General features: G+C 32.1%; 1 protein-coding gene across 1 annotated transcript in view; it reads right to left on the minus strand.

Annotated features, from left to right (window-relative positions):
* LOC145293045 (exocyst complex component 5-like) overlaps window positions 1-16160 on the minus strand; it is a 60643-nt gene that overhangs the window by 14733 nt on the left and 29750 nt on the right. Inside the window, exons 9-13 of the mRNA XM_080139357.1 lie at window positions 12659-12735; window positions 10880-10990; window positions 8197-8292; window positions 2531-2690; window positions 1341-1449 (exon numbers count right to left, since the gene is read on the minus strand). Of these exons, the coding sequence (XP_079995483.1) occupies window positions 1341-1449; window positions 2531-2690; window positions 8197-8292; window positions 10880-10990; window positions 12659-12735 (553 nt within the window). The remainder of the gene's footprint in view (window positions 1-1340; window positions 1450-2530; window positions 2691-8196; window positions 8293-10879; window positions 10991-12658; window positions 12736-16160) is intronic.

Here is a 16160-nt window from a genome sequence, read left to right on the forward strand (position 1 = left end):
TTCTTGATAAAGTGCAAAAATGTGTCCGCAATTTGATTGGCCCTAATCATTCTTTTCTTCCTTTGCAAATTCTCTCATCGATATAATATTGCTAGTCTCAGTCTTTTTTTTTTTTTTTTTTAATAAATACTATTATGGCATGTGTTCAGATTTGCTTGATCTATTCCTTTCTTCCTTTGTTCCAGCTCGTTTGACTTGTTGGTCTAGTGGTCTCCAATTCACTATTTTGATACCTTATTGTAATACAGCTTCCTATTCCAATTGCTTTGTTTCAAAAACTGCAAACTTGTGGAATTCTCTTTCTGCTGACTATTTTCCTCCTATCCATAGCCTTGTTTTTTTCAACACTAAGGTCAATAGGCATCTTCTGTCTTTGCAATAATCATATTTTGTTCTTTTTAGCTCCTTACACTAAGTAGCTTCATGCTTTGTCTGGAGCAATTTCCATTAAAACCAAAGTTGTTAGATAAATCAATAGGGGATTATCATCTAATAGAAATTCTTGCAAAAAGTTTTAATAGCTTCAGTCTCTTTTTTTGGCTCACGGAATCTCTCTTGTTTGTCCTTATTCTCTTCTGACCATCACCTGGCTTCATTAAGTTCATGAAGATGAATCAGCCCACTCTTCTTTTCACTTGATTTAAATAAGATTAAAGATGCGCGTGTAAAAATAATGTTCAGAAGTTTAGTAGTTTCCCTATATGGGGCTAGAGTAAGCATAAGATTAGGAGAAAATTGCATTAGAACTTAACAGACTAGATTACATCAGGGGATATTTTGGTTAAGTTGGTCATGTGGTATATTTTAAATGATATATTTAATTGCTGAAAAGAACTAAATGTTTGCTTTGTTTAATGGCATTTCAACTCTTTTAAATTTATTTAATGCCAAATCCAGTTGTTTTGATGAAAGTGAACATGCTTCAGTTTCTTAATATCTTCAAATATGTATTCATGGTGTGAATATGTTTGTTATACCATTGGATGCAGTTATCGAAATAGATGAGATTCTTACATGTACTACTACTCTAGGTCAAAGTGGAACTTGGACAACTAAATGGTAACTTTACACTTTCCAAAGCTTCCAAATTAGGGCCCGAGTGTAGTCTAAACACTTTCACATGACAAATAGCAGTGTCAAAAATTCACATGACAAATAGCCATGTCAAAAATTCACATGACAAATAGCAATGTCAAAAATTCACATGACAAATAGCAATGTCAAAAATTCACATGACAAATAGCAATGTCAAAATATAAAGCTAGATGAAAACAAGGAGAGGGAGGCAAGATATCATCAGTTTGAATTGAGAGAAAAAAAAAAAAAAAAAAAAAACTCACCTTGCAGTCCAAGTTCTACGGCATAATCAATATGTTCCATGACAAGAAATTGAATTAAAGTTTCCAAAATCCTGACAGCATTTGAAGGTAAATCAGATTGGCTGGAAATCTATAAAGAAAAAAAGATGATAATTAAATCAGTTTTTGAAATTTATACTTTAATCTATACTAAACATACCCATGACCTGCTGGATTATCATTGCCATTATTTATTCTACTTTGATCTGGATATACCCATCAGCCTATTATCTTAATAATTATAAAACTCTGAACCATCTGAGCATCTTTGCTTGAATCTTGTATATGTATATATATATATATATATATATATATATATTTGGATTTGCACACATACAGTCATATATATATATATATATATATATATATATATATGACTGTATGTGTGCAAATCCAAATATATATATATATATATTTAAAAAAAGTGTAGCCATCAACAATTGTGGGTTTTTCAGACTTTTATCATTTTTTTTTATTTTAAAATATTTTTATAACGCGCTTCAAGTCAGATATTTTTATATAAAGGGGTTTTTTAAAGTGAAAGTTTGAAATGTCATTTTTGGAAAACATTTTAACTCCAGAACTCTCATCCATTCTTTCAATGTGAACATACCATCAAAGTCTCCTTTTTTTGCATACATCTTATATTGTCCAGATTTAATCTTACTTTGAGGACATCAAATCTAAGTCTGTCTTTAAGAATCACATTCCCCATCCATGTTTGTATTATTTCTTTCTATGCAGCAGATATTCTCCAGTTTAATTTCCATATATCATTACACTGTGTATATATGACCGATACACTTTCCCTTGGTTAACCATGGTAATGCTTTTAGTAATGATCAAAGTTTCCTCAACTTACTACACCCACTCCTAATTCTTGCAATCACACTTGAACCCACTCTATCCTGTGCTCCAATGGTATCACTAAGGTAACAAAACTTCTGGACAATCTCAATAACAAATATACCTTCTCCACATCAGAGTTCTCATCCATTTTCTTGTACACAAACTTATTTTCTCTTAATTTACCAATAATTCTACTTCTTGAAAATGACTCGAAGAAAATTGGTCACATTTCAGACAACAGGCAGAAAAATGTTAAAAATATACAAAACTTATGATTAACAGAAAACAAAAGAGAAAATGTTTGGTTAAAACAATCAACTTACAACTTTACATCGTTTAAAAGCTAGTTTCGTTTCTTGCAAAATATTCATGGCAACTTCTTGCGAGAGAAAGATTTCGCCTCCATAATTCTCAATAGCTGGTCCAATATTAAAGTTGACGTTAGCAATAGCAACTTGAAATTCTCTTTTTAAATCATGAATTCTAAAAAGAGATGAAAAAGAAAAACATGTCATCAAATGAAGAGAATGAGACGTTGATTTTAAAACATTTTAAAACTCATGACATGGATTTATAACCTCCTGCTGTGAAAGGCATTAAACTTTACTTATAAACTTGTTGCTGACAGAAGTATCAAGGATTGAATAAAAGTAAAATTCATTTACACTTATAAAAAACAACTAGGCACTTGTATCCTTACAATTACAACTTATAACCCAATGATACTTGCCTCCACATCACAGATTTCCATCCTCCCTAATTTGAAAAATCCTTATTTGGATTTGCCTGAAGCCAATAAATTATTACAAAAAAGAAACAAATTGATTTTTGCAAATATCTTTTCAAGTTCATATTTTTATTCTATACAATCTTTATGACTGAAAGTTGTGACTAAATCCATTTTATTTTTTTTATTTCAATCAATGCCATAAGAAATATTTCTTTTTGACGGATCCAGATTGTTTGAATGCAAATGAGAATAAGAGATTGTTCGAAATGACGGGCTGAGACAGCAGCTTTTGGGTCGGCATGCTGGTGGGTATAAGTGACAAACTGTAAAAATATGGAATTGTAAAGAAAAAAAATAAAATAATAAAAAAATCAGAAATCATATTAAATACCGAATGATTCGTCACCCAAATAGCACCCGACACACTTTTCTCTCGGCAATGCGCTGATTTTGTCAGTGATGGATTTCTTCAGTTTAGGAATAGTCTGAAGATTTCTGAATTTTTAAAATGAGGATTAGTTATTTGTATTATTTGGATTCTTCAAACTACTGTTCTCAAGATGAGAACAGTAGTTAAAAGTAGTGGTGGGATGATTAATCGGAATCGGAAATCGTAAGAATCGTGTATTTTGGGAGGTATCGGAATTGGAATCGCATCATTAAAAAATACCTTAATTTTCCGATTCCTTCATTACGATTCTTTTAGTCTTATGTTGAAAAAAATAAAAAAATTTCCTGATATTTCTAATCGCAAGAGAGAAATGTAGCATGTTATAAAAAGAAACCAAAGAAATTCATCATTAACAGGGCAATGCTTAGTGCCCCTCCCTTACAAGGTTCATTCATTCAGATCTATTGTAATCAAAACTACAAAAGAGTTAACTTGAAAAGAAGTATGCAGGGCTCTACATTGAGAGTAAAAATAAAAAAACGCTTATCTTTTTGGCGATTGTTTTTTTTACTGACAAATCCTCTAATACTGAATGAAAATGCTTTTTCAACTTATATTTTCTTAAAATTAAACGAGCAAAGTCAAATTATTTAAACAGTAAAAGGTTTAATAGAACAATATACTTTTTTTTCTTTTTTTAAAAGAAGGCTTTTGAAAGAAATATCTCTAAAATGAAATTGATCACGTTGTATTATTTCGCAAAGTTTTGACAGTAGTCGGCTTCTTTTGAAGTTTCAAAAAAATCGACCCCATACCTATCTCTTCCAAACCTAAAGTTATTAAATAACCCCTTCGTTAATTTAAGGGTAATTAATTCAATTCAGTCAAGTTTTTTTTTTAATTTCATTGAAATAAAATCCATTATTTTTTTTTTATTTTTTTCTCCAGAAAGATAAAACCCTGAATTTGATTATATTAAAAGCAGAATAATATATATATCTTTTTTCTAGAATTTTAAATTGAAAATTAAAAGTGTTTTGCGCAGTTTTTTGCCGAACGAAAAAGAAATTAATATATATATTTTTAAAAGGTTTTGTAATCAATTAATTTTTATGTCTAAATAATATTTACGATTAATTAAATAATTTCATTTTAAAAAGTATTTATAAATAGAATTTTACTTAAGACTTATAGTTTAGCAATATTAAACCACATCAACCATGTGTGAATTGAACACAGTCAACCAAAAAAAAAAAAAATTCAAAAGAAAATGCATATTTGCATTTCATTATGTAAACTTTTATACATTGGTTTCAAAAAGTAAATTCTATAAGTTTTTTTTGTTAACTACCGGTTGGTACAATTTACCGCCCCATCCCTTTATATTTTTTTCTTTTTGTCTTTTTTAGCGGATTATTTTCAATTAATTATCCAAATAAGTGACTAGCTTTAAAATAAAATTTAATAGTAAATTATTTGTTTACAGATAAACTGAATTTTCTAATATGGCCCAAAGTCCAAAAAAAGTCTTGCATGGAAACTTTTTGAAGTTGATGAAGATGATGAGTTGAAAGCCATTTGCAAAGTCTGTCAAATTAAAATATCGCGAGGAATAAAACCATCTAACATGACCACAACCAACATGTTAAAACATTTAACTATGAAGCATCCAAATAAATTGGAGGAGCAAAATAAAAAAGAAAAGGAACAAAAAAATTACCAACTAGTCACTCAGAGCAGTTTTATTAGTGAGGGTCGAAATCGCAGTGTCTTTTTTTTTTGTTTTTTGCCTACGTCACCATCTAGGGGTCACCAATTTTTTTTAACCCTCCTTAACTTCAAAGAGTAAATACAATATATACAACTAAAAAAATAATTTTTAAAAATGCTGATTCTATTCATGAAAAATTCTTTTAACTAGAAATTAAAACTTGGGTAAAGATAGCTGACTGACAGCAACAGAAGCACTGGTTAACTACTGAACCACGTGGAAAGGTGTGGGGGGGGGAGGAAAAAAAGGAAATTAAATGATGATAATAAATTATGATAACCGTCTTTGAAAGGCACTAAACTCCTAAAATTTACTTCTTTAAAATTTTAGGCGGCACTCCCCAGCGATTTTAAAGCACTCTCTCTCTCTCCAAAAAAAAAGATTTAATTTTTAAGTTTGGGAAAGATATATTTATTATAACCGAATTCCTGTATGAAGACTGGATCTACTTTATTGGACGTTAATTTGTGAGATAAGTAATTTTCAATGTTTAATATGTTTTTAAAGTTTCAATTATCAATTAAATTTTTTTAATTGCACTTATTTTTCAATTTATTTAAAAAAACAGGGTTTTAAATGTATTTTTCAAGGTAACAAGCTTCGAAAGAAGTCTAATAAAAAAAAAATCACTTAATTTTTAATTTCGACAACCCTGAGAATTTAATTATTAAAAAAATATTGAAATGTGACATTTTTTTTATTTAACATTTCTATTAGTTCAATTAATTTTCTTTCAATAATTCATTTCACTCAACAAACTTCACCATTTTTTTTTTTTTTTTTAAATTTTTTTTTAAAATCTTTTTCTGTAATTTTGGTAATTATGTTTGCTCAATTTTATCTAGTATTTCATTTGTTTTTTATAGTGGTATCATTTTTATATGTGTTCCTTTGATATACCCTATTTCAAAATTAGTTTGGCTAAACTTATTCTTCACGTTAGAAACAACATGTAAAAGCAATGAAAAAGTAAGAAAAAACAATAGGTGTTAACTACTCTTTGTGAATTATGGAGGTCTGAAGAACTGCCGTCACAAATACAACTATCAATAGCCAAACAAAAAATCGTTTTTGAAATTCCTTTAATTGTAACTTTTTGCTATACCTACCTTTTGGTATAAAACACAAAAACTTTCGATTAATGGTATTTATCATATATGGTCGTTAACTTTGGAAAGGTTATTTTGTATCTACGGCGCCATGTCATGTGGTATATTGTTTTTTTTTCATTACGCACGTTCATTTATAAATTATTAAATTAAATATTTATCTTTTTTATATTTAATTAGTATATATTTTCTTTCTCTTCCGCTATATTTTTTTTATTTAATTCATTAAATCTGTTAATTATGAGGACCAAAATAATGAATCGTGTGTATTTATTCTCTAATTTTCTTGTTTTTGTTCTGTTATATAAATTCTATTTTATTTGTTTTTTCTCTGAAGGATAAATTCTATTTTCTTTGAGTTTTTTTTTCTGTATTCCAATTAAGTAAAATAAATTTTCTCTAAAATAAATTTTGCTAATTTTTCCGTTTAGTTTACTATATAATAATTTTATTTAAACCAAAACACGACGGTGTAGACATAAAATATCTCTTCCAAAGTTAGGGAACATATTTGGGAACTACCGACCATAAGTATAAAACTACCTGGTATATTTCAAAACAATAATTCCCTAGGAATCGGAATCGTACTTGGTATCGGAATCGTTAATCAATATTTTCCTGGAATCGGAATCGTATAAAAATTAGGAATCGTCCCAACACTAGTTAAAAGAATCCAAATACGAGTCTGGGGATTATCTTTAAGATGAAATCACATATAAAAAAATGGAGAGTTATGGTCCAGTGAATATGAAGCACATTCAGGATCACAACTTCTACTGATGAGATGATCACCAAAGTGTCCCCACAGTTATTTCAATAAGTCCTTTGAAGTGTGGGGAGTTGTTCTATCCTATTGAAAACACTGTCCATCCCTTGCAACGTCTTTGTCTGCCCCAAACCTTAACAACAACTAGGCAGTGCTCAATATTAATCAATGCAGAGATGGATATTTGGAGCATATTATTGAATGTTGATAAAACAAAGACTGTTGGACATTCATGGCTGAAGCTGGGTAGACAAGTCCAATCAAATTTATTTCATATTTTATAGTGTTCATCATTCATCCTTGTTCCTGTTATGTTTTTCTTAAGATTATGCCATTAAAAATACTAAGTGTTCCTTTCCTGATGTAAATATGCTGGTTTATATCTTTCAAATACTCAAATTAGAATAAACTTTACATGCCCCACATGTGTACTGCAGAGTGACTCCCCAAAAGAATATCTCTGATACATTCCTCTCTTGGCACTGTTCTGATTTGGGGTATGATGACTCTTCATTTCAAGAATATTCTGGAAATTGTTTTAGTACAAATTATTTTTTTTAGATATATCCACATTTAAAATCTGGGATGTTTAGGTTTGGTAATTGTGAAGCCAATTAAGAATCACAACTACTACTGATAAGAGGATTGTTAAAGTGACTCTGCAGCAATTTAAACAAGTTATTTAAAACGTGGCGAGTTAACCCATCTTGTTGAAACCATACTTCCTCCCTCACAAGAACTTTGTGTCTACCCAAAACTTAAGAATTAGATAGTGTTCAGTATTGACCAACACAGAAGTGCACATTTGGTGGAAATTACTGAAAGTTGAGAAAACAAAGACTGTTGGACATTCACGACTGAAACTTGGTGGACTGAACTTTATCTCAAGTAAGGTCGTATTGTGGAAAGGATGGTGTATTTTATTAATGGTCACCTGCACAGAAATTGCTTAAAAAATAACTATTAACAAAAAGGAGATGCTGTCTGAATGTAATCAAATCAGTCTCTTCCTATCAGTCTAAAACTAAAAAGCTGGACACCAAACCAAAAGAAAACAAATTTTTGCTCATCACCAAAAATCAATTTCAACCACATTGTTTTTAGATTAACCAACATGCCCATGAAATGTCAAAAAGATGAAAGTTCATTACTCCTCAGCAAAAATAACAAAAAATAAAAAAGAAAAACAAGTAAAAAATTAAAATGCATATTTTAAACTCACCCGCCAGATTGTATCTGTTTTTTCTGGTGGGTCTTACTGTCATAGTATCTTTGTAGCATCAGTGAACAGCGGTCATGTAGAAATTTGATTTCATGACTGAAAAAAAAAAAATAAAATCAATTTGTTTATATATATTTATTATTAATTATTTTGTTTATATACTTGTACATTTATTAAATCAATTTCTTTGTATAAATTATTAATCAATTTCTTTAAAACAAATGTACCAAAAATAAATAAAATTCTTTTGTCTTTTTCACCTTTTATAATTGTTTTTTTTTTTTTACTCTTTTGCATCTAAAACAAGACATATTCCAACTACTATTTGGGATTGTGTCTAACGATGGATTGTGGGGAGTTCAAGATGTCTGTTCACATTACATTTGAACTTCTGTAGGTTAGTGCAGTTGGTGAAACAGTAAACATGGAGGGAATTCCAAAGTCTAGCAGTCTGAAGGAAGAAACTATTAAAGTAGAAAGCTTTCGAACATCTAAGGATGTCAACAGTGAAGGGGTGGGATTTTGCTGCTTATCGGGTTGGTCAGAAGTATGTATATGTATTGCTACAAGTTCATCAGAGCACATTCTATTAAAGTACTTATAAAGCAAGCACAAGATTACAATTTGCAGTGATGGGACAGAGATTGGAGCTTGGCAGATAGTGCAGGACCTATTCGATTTGAGACTCTTTTGGACCTTGTTTAAGAATGAGAAACTTCTAGATGCACCAGTTTAGATGTGTCAACAATACTTCATGCATGAGCGAATTGTGGCTTTGTAAAGATATAAGGTACTCTTTCTGATGAGAGTAATTTTCGAGCATGGTAGAAAGAGCCCACCTTCTTTCAGTTTTTGATTTTTCTGTTCTCATATTTCTTATTTCTCCTTTATTTTTTCTTATTGCTATCTCTTCTCCCCCCCCCTCCTACATGATCGGCTTTACATTACTTTGCTATTTCTCATGCATTATCAAATCATTAACTACTGGGTAGGAATAGCTAGTATATAAGAAATAAGACTTATCCTAACATTTTACTGCAGTTTCATAGAACATCCAATCATCAGAAATGTATTAATGAAATTCAGAATGTTCATATTTACAGCTTTTTAGAAAAGGGTACAATAGATTGGGGCAAATATAAAAAATTGCCTCAGTTTAGGAGGATTTCTCACATATATATATATTTAACTTTCTTATTTTGTTCTAACTAGGGATGAGGTATCCAACTGGATGCCAGACATTCACATGCTATCTCATCCATTCCATCCAAGAGATTTTTTTAAAGATTCTAACCGTCCAGTTAAGTACAATTGTTTGTATCTCTTTTGCACTTGATTCACCGGATATATTTGCCAAATAGCTTTTGAAATTCTTTTTCATTTTTTTTTTTTTTTTTTAATATTCTTCCTTTGAAGATTGTAATATAAGGTATGGGGTAGCCAAACCAGCTACCAACATTACCCTGCTTTTTATTGAAACCAGCCAAGAGCTCTTTTTAGTATCCTCGTTGTTCCCTTAAGTGCAATTGTCTAGATCTCTTTTGCACTTGGTTCACCAGGAATATTAGTTAGGTAGGACTTCAGGTTCTTCTTCATAAGCCCTGTGGCACCTATAAAAACTGGTAGGATTGATATCTCCCTAAGATTTCAGTTTCTTTTCATATCATACATGAGACTTAGATATTTGGTCTGTTTCTCTCTTTCAGTTCTGTTTAGACCTCCATCATTAAGGACACTCACTTCAACCAAGGTTGCTACTCTCTCTGACATTCCATATAACTATATCAGGTTTGACAGCAGCATTTTCAAGGTAGGTGGCTGTAGGGATTACATGCTCGTAATGTATGTATATAAGTCATTTCCAATTGTTCTTTTAGGTTGATGTTCCCAGGACTTGCTGCTGAGTCTGGTTGCTCCTATAATTACTGAAATGATAGAGATCTTCCTAAGATTCCAGTTTCTTTTTACGTCGTATATAACACCTTGGCATTTTGTATATTTAAACAAAAATTCAAAATGTCCAAGAAAATGAATTCTGAAATGTATATGATGTGATGTCAGTATTTTGATTCTGAGAAGTTAGTTTGGTACTTGTACAGTTTAATCAAGACATTAAAAAATGAAAATATTGAAAAAAGGTTATATTAGACGTATCCGTTCTGAACTGAAAATCTCCGAAAAAAAATTTCACTTAATTTGATCGAGTAGTTTTTTTTTACAGTGGAAAAACACGTTTTTATGACAGCACATTGAAAGCAGACATCTTGGATTTTTTCTTAATTTTTGTTTGGAGTTTACAAACGTCACGGGAGATAACTCGAGTTGAAGTGTTGACACTCCTTCCCCATCTTTAATACTAGCTTTTCTTCCTAAAAAATCGAACCTTTTGCTCGGTATCATAACAAATTGTTTTTTCGCAGTAAAACAAAAACTACTTTATGAAATTAAGTGAAATTTTTTTTTTCGGAGAACTTCATTACATAATGGATATGTACAATTTAAACTTTTTTTTCAATATTTTCATTTTTTAATATCTTGATTAAACTGTACAAGCACTGTTAGTTTTCATGTTTGACATATTGATGAATTTATTTGTATAAACAGTTAAAATGTGTTTATTGATTAAAATAAGTGTTGCCAAAAAAATAAGCATAATAAATAAAATTTTGGAAGAGCTTCCTACCTTATGTATGCATCAAGATGTCTCTGGAATATCCACTTGGTCTGTTTACTGAGGAAGGCACTATCATTTCCAAGTTTAAATTTGGATAGATCATTTGATAACTTAGCCGTTCTGCGAGCAGAGAGTGAAAAGAAGATCATAAGCAAAGGAACAACATTAAAAAAATTATTTTTATTCTTTGATAAAAAATACATAAAACAAAAAGATGTTATTACAAAAAAAACAAAAAAAAACTCAAATTATATTAAAGACAAACAAATAGTTTGAAAATTATAGATCTGGATTTATCAAGAAATTTGATTTGCGATATCATTTTTTACTTTTTATTAATCTCAAACAATGCATATTGCATCTGAGTGGGGCCAAATTTATGGGAATATCTTAAGGTAGGAGTTGTGCAGCAAGATGTTTATTCATATTACATTAGCGGGGAGACGGGGGGGGGGAGCTTTTCTCAGGTGCAACATATGCTTAAATATGATATTTTAATTTGTCCAGATTTTGTATATTTTGTAATTTCTGTAAGATTTTGTAAAATCGTTATTTCAAAAGTAAAAAAAAGTATTCAAGGGCCATCAGCTGAAATCGAAACCAAAACTGTAGCATTCAAAGCTGGTGACATTATCATTGTACCAACATGACATGCATATGAACTAATTAAAAATTAAAAATAAACTAAGATGAATGTACTAAATGTATAACGATTTTTTTTCAATTTCAACCCATTTTTGACCCCTAAAGACCCATAAAAGAACAGTCTATAAAAAATCGAATCATTTGAGGCCCATAACGCCGCTCTACAACGTTTAGTTTCAGAGAAGATAGAGTTTGAAAATATGGAGACAGACATATAGCCGTTTATATATTAGATGCAAATTTCTGCATTTTGGTACAGTTAAAGGAGCAGTGAGGGATTTCTAATGAGAAGCAGTTTGAAGAAAAAACTATTAGAATAGAAAATTTTTTAGTATCTGAGAACCTCTCTTCAGTGAAGGAATAAAATTTTGCTGCTGATTGTGTTTGTTGGGGGTACAAGTGCAATGGTGGCTTTATAGAGATATATATGATTGGAAGTGTCCTCTATATACTTATTCCAATTCATGTTGCCTGTAAATGTTAGGGTGAGGAGGTTGACATTAGACCCTCAGGAAAAATGCTACCAGCCGTGACAATCAGTGGTAGATATATCATTTATTAGTGAAACTGCAAAGTACATTGAACAAAATAGTAAATATTACAAGATTCTTTGAAAGAGATAGAACTATGAAGATGAAAATTGGTGACAATTATTCTGAATCACAGTATATATATTTTCTGGTAGTCATTAGTGTTCAGTATTGCAACCTTTGTTGTTTTTCAAATTCATAAATGATGTAATAATATAAATTCAGAAATAGAAGCATGTGCTGATAATGTTAAACTACTTGTTCAAGCGTAAAACGTGTGTTTTGATTTCGTCAGGCCAAAATCTCCTGTTGTACGCCCGTCATTCAATCTAAGTAAGTGAATACCACTCTTAAATTAAAAAATAAATAAAAACAATAAAAAATATATAAAACAAAAAAAACAAACAAACAAACAAACATTATTATTTGTTTATAAAGTGGTTTTTGTTTTGAACTGAAAAATCCATTTGTTGCAGTACTGACTAGATCAAACAAGAACTTTCCTTCTCCTAGCTTAATTCCTATCCATAGAGATATATGGACGTATCTAAAAAACATAACAGATAAATGTAAAAAGAGGCAAGAAGAAAGAAAATAAAGAAATGCAACAAACCTTGTGTATAAATCATATAAATTGGTCAGATATTTCTCAGGGTCAGATTGTCCTTCCAGTTTCATTGAAATGTGGTCCTGAGTAGAGAGAAAAAAGTAAGGATAAAAAATTTGTCTTGAAGAAAAATATGGATGGAATACTGCTGCCATATCTGGGCAGGAGCTGCTAAAAACAGCCTATCCTGCCTTGACAGAGTACAAAATAGACTTCGTGGCTTAGTGGGGGGATGCCCTTTTCTCTACCTTGCAACCTCTCTCCCACAGAAGACACGTTGTGAGCCTATCCTTGTTTTATTGTTATTTCCATGGCAGGTGCTCGTCTGAACTCCAATCTCTGGTCCCCTCTCGCCAATCTTTCACGAAAAACACCCGTCTAGCTGAATCCACTGTGAAAAATTTCCCCTACTCTTTATCTGTGCCTAAATCAAAACGTGGATTCCATGAACAAAGCTTCTTTCTTAGAACTGTACGCCTGTGGAACTCTGTTCCGTCTGCCTGCTTCCCATCTGACTACAACTTGGATGTCTTCAAGTCCAACGTTAACAAATTCCTGATGAACCGCCCTCTTAAGTAAACACTTCATTAAATCTCCACACTAACGTACTGTACTTGCAATAACCCTTATCCCTGAGTGACTTCGGGGCCTTGATAAGTGGTGACCACGGTGTAAAAAAAAAAAAAAAAAAAAAAAAAAGAATTTTTTCTGAAAAAGATATATATTTTTTGAATTATTCAGACTACTACTTCCATCTGGGTTGTCATTTTCACAACATTTTCAATGATGTAACTTCTGATGATGTGCCTGAAGAAGGTTGAAGGTTACATCAGCTGAAATATAATAACATTCGATGTGTAAAATGGTTTGCAAATCAAACTTAAAAATATGTTCATCTAATATTTACAACAAATAAGGATTATAAAAGAATTAAAAGAAAAACGTAATAGATGTACTGAGACTAAAGCTGCCTTCAGGACTGTCAGCAACCACTCTAAAAGATTAATAAAAAAATGCAAGAGTGTCGTATGATCAGTCCTTCAAGTCCAAACTAGCCGAGCAGCGGCTTGGTTACCACCAATTTTGGCAAATAACAAACAAGGTCCTAAATAGAAGTGTGTGCACTATCCTAACCATCATCAATAGACTTGAGGTAATCTTGTCAGCATCAGACAAAGCCAAACTCTTTGCTAAAAACTTTGTAGTTAATTCTACCCTATGCAATCAGGGCCGCCAACAGTCTGTATTTCCTCCTGTGTCTGAAAACACGCTATGCAACATACAAATACCTATGCGTGATGTTGCCAAGCTAATCAAAACCCTTGATTCCAGTAGAGCAATTGGCCCTGATGGCATTCCTATTATAGTGCTGAAAAAGCTTCAATACTTACAAAGCTGTTTAAGCATCGTCTTAAAGAGAATTGATTCTCAACGCCCTGGAAAACCTCATCCCGTATTTAAAAATTCAGGTGATTGCTCATCTCCCTCTCTCAATACAGACTAATCAGTCTCCTGTGTATTATGAGAAAGTTACTGGAATATGTGTTAAAAAAGAAGTAGTCAATCACCTGAGCAAAAATAACCCTCTCAATGACATGCAATATGGTTTCCGTTCTGCTAGATCTACAGCAGATGTGCTAACAGTTATATCTCATAGGATTAGCAAATCTCTCAATGGAGGCTTCCTTTCCAGGGCAATTACCCTTGACATATCAAAGGCCTTTGATAGGGAATGGCATAAGGGTCTACTCCACAAAACCACAAGCTACGTTATAGCTGGAAATGTCTTTTCAGTTATTAAATAATTTCTCTCTGATAGGTTCATAAGAGTAGTGGTTGATGGGCAAAAATCAGAAGCTCACAGTATTAATGCTGGAGTCTCTCAGGGGTTCATCCTGGATCCAACTCTCCTCCTGATCTACATCAATGATTTCCCAAATCACATCCTAAGATTATTTGTAGACATTTATGCTGACGACACTACCATCTATGGCAACATTTCAAAGGCTATAAGTTACCACGTTCTCTGATTCTTTCTCCTCTGATCTTGATGCAATGAAGAAAGAGGTGGCTGGTTAATTTTAATACATCTAAAACTAAGCTTCTATCTTTCCATCATCAATGCTCTGATCCCCGTCTGGCATAAACTGAAATGTGAAATGTATGGCTTTCATCTTTGGGAGGTTCCATGTTTTGACAAGCTTCTGGGTCTGATCTTTACTCTGGATCTGAGATGGAACGCGTACATCAAATCCGTTAACAGGGTTGCTAGGAAAATGGGGGGATCGTTCTACCATTCCAGTAGATATTCTTACTACTGATGCAATTCTCTACATGTATAAGAGCCAAGTGCGTCCAAGGATGGAGTACTGTTGCCACAACTGGGAAAGAGGTGCTAGAAGCAGCTTATCTTGCCTTGACAGAGTTCAAAATAGACTTCGTAGCCTAACAGGGAATGTCCTTTTTTTCTTCCCTGCAACCTATTTCTCTACAGAAGAGACATTGTGAGCCTGTCTCTGCTTTATCGTTATTTTCATGGCAAGTACTCATTCTATGGTCTCTCCTGGCCTGACTTTCACAAAAAAACACTCGTCTAGTTGAAACCACTATCAATAATTTCCCCCACTCTTTATATGTGCCTAAACCCAAACGTAGATTCCATAAACAAAGCTTCTTTCTTAGAACTGCACGCTTGTGGAACCCTGTTCCGTTTTCCTGCTTTTCAACTGACTACAATATGGTTGTCTTCAAGTGCAACATAAACAAGTTCTTGATGAGCCGTTCAAGTAATCCAATTTACCAAATTTCCACTACTAACGATTACTACATTTTCCTATTGACTACTGTATACTCATTAACCCTTATCTTCGAGTAGCCTCCAGGCTTTGATAAGTGATGACTGTTAAAAAAAAAAGAAAAAAAAAGATGCTTTATAAATAAAAAAAGAAAAGGCAAGTTTCACCATAATTTTCTTTTTTGAGTGTCTTTTATAATGACATTCTCAGTTTTTCTGTTGAGTTAATTGTTTTCAATTTTTTGTGAAGTTATTTAAAAAATTTTTTTTTACATGGAGGTCACCACTTATAAAGGCCCAGAAGCCACTCGGGGATAAGGGTTATTGCTTGTACAGTAATCAATGGGATAGTAATCATTAGTATTGGAGATTTGATAGAGCGTCTTACTTGAGGGGGCGGTTTGTCAGGAATTTGTTTATGTTGGACTTGAAGACATCCAAGTAGTAGTCAGGTGGGAAACAGGCAAACGGAAGAGAGTTCCACAGTCGTGCACTTCTAGGAAAGAAGCTCTGCTCATGGAATCTACATTTGGATTTAGGCACAGATAAAAAGTGGGGAAAATTAATGTCAGTAGTTTCAGCTAGACGGGTGTTTTTCGTGAAAGATTGGCGAGGGGGGACCAAAGATTGGAGCTTAGACGAGCACTTGCATGGAAATAACGATAAAACAACGACAGGCTCACAACGTCTCTTCTGTGGGAGAGAGGCTGCAGG

This window comes from Euprymna scolopes, chromosome 2, assembly GCF_053919585.1.
Source record: "Euprymna scolopes isolate OS-2025 chromosome 2, ASM5391958v1, whole genome shotgun sequence".
In the NCBI taxonomy this organism is placed as follows: domain Eukaryota; kingdom Metazoa; phylum Mollusca; class Cephalopoda; order Sepiida; family Sepiolidae; genus Euprymna; species Euprymna scolopes.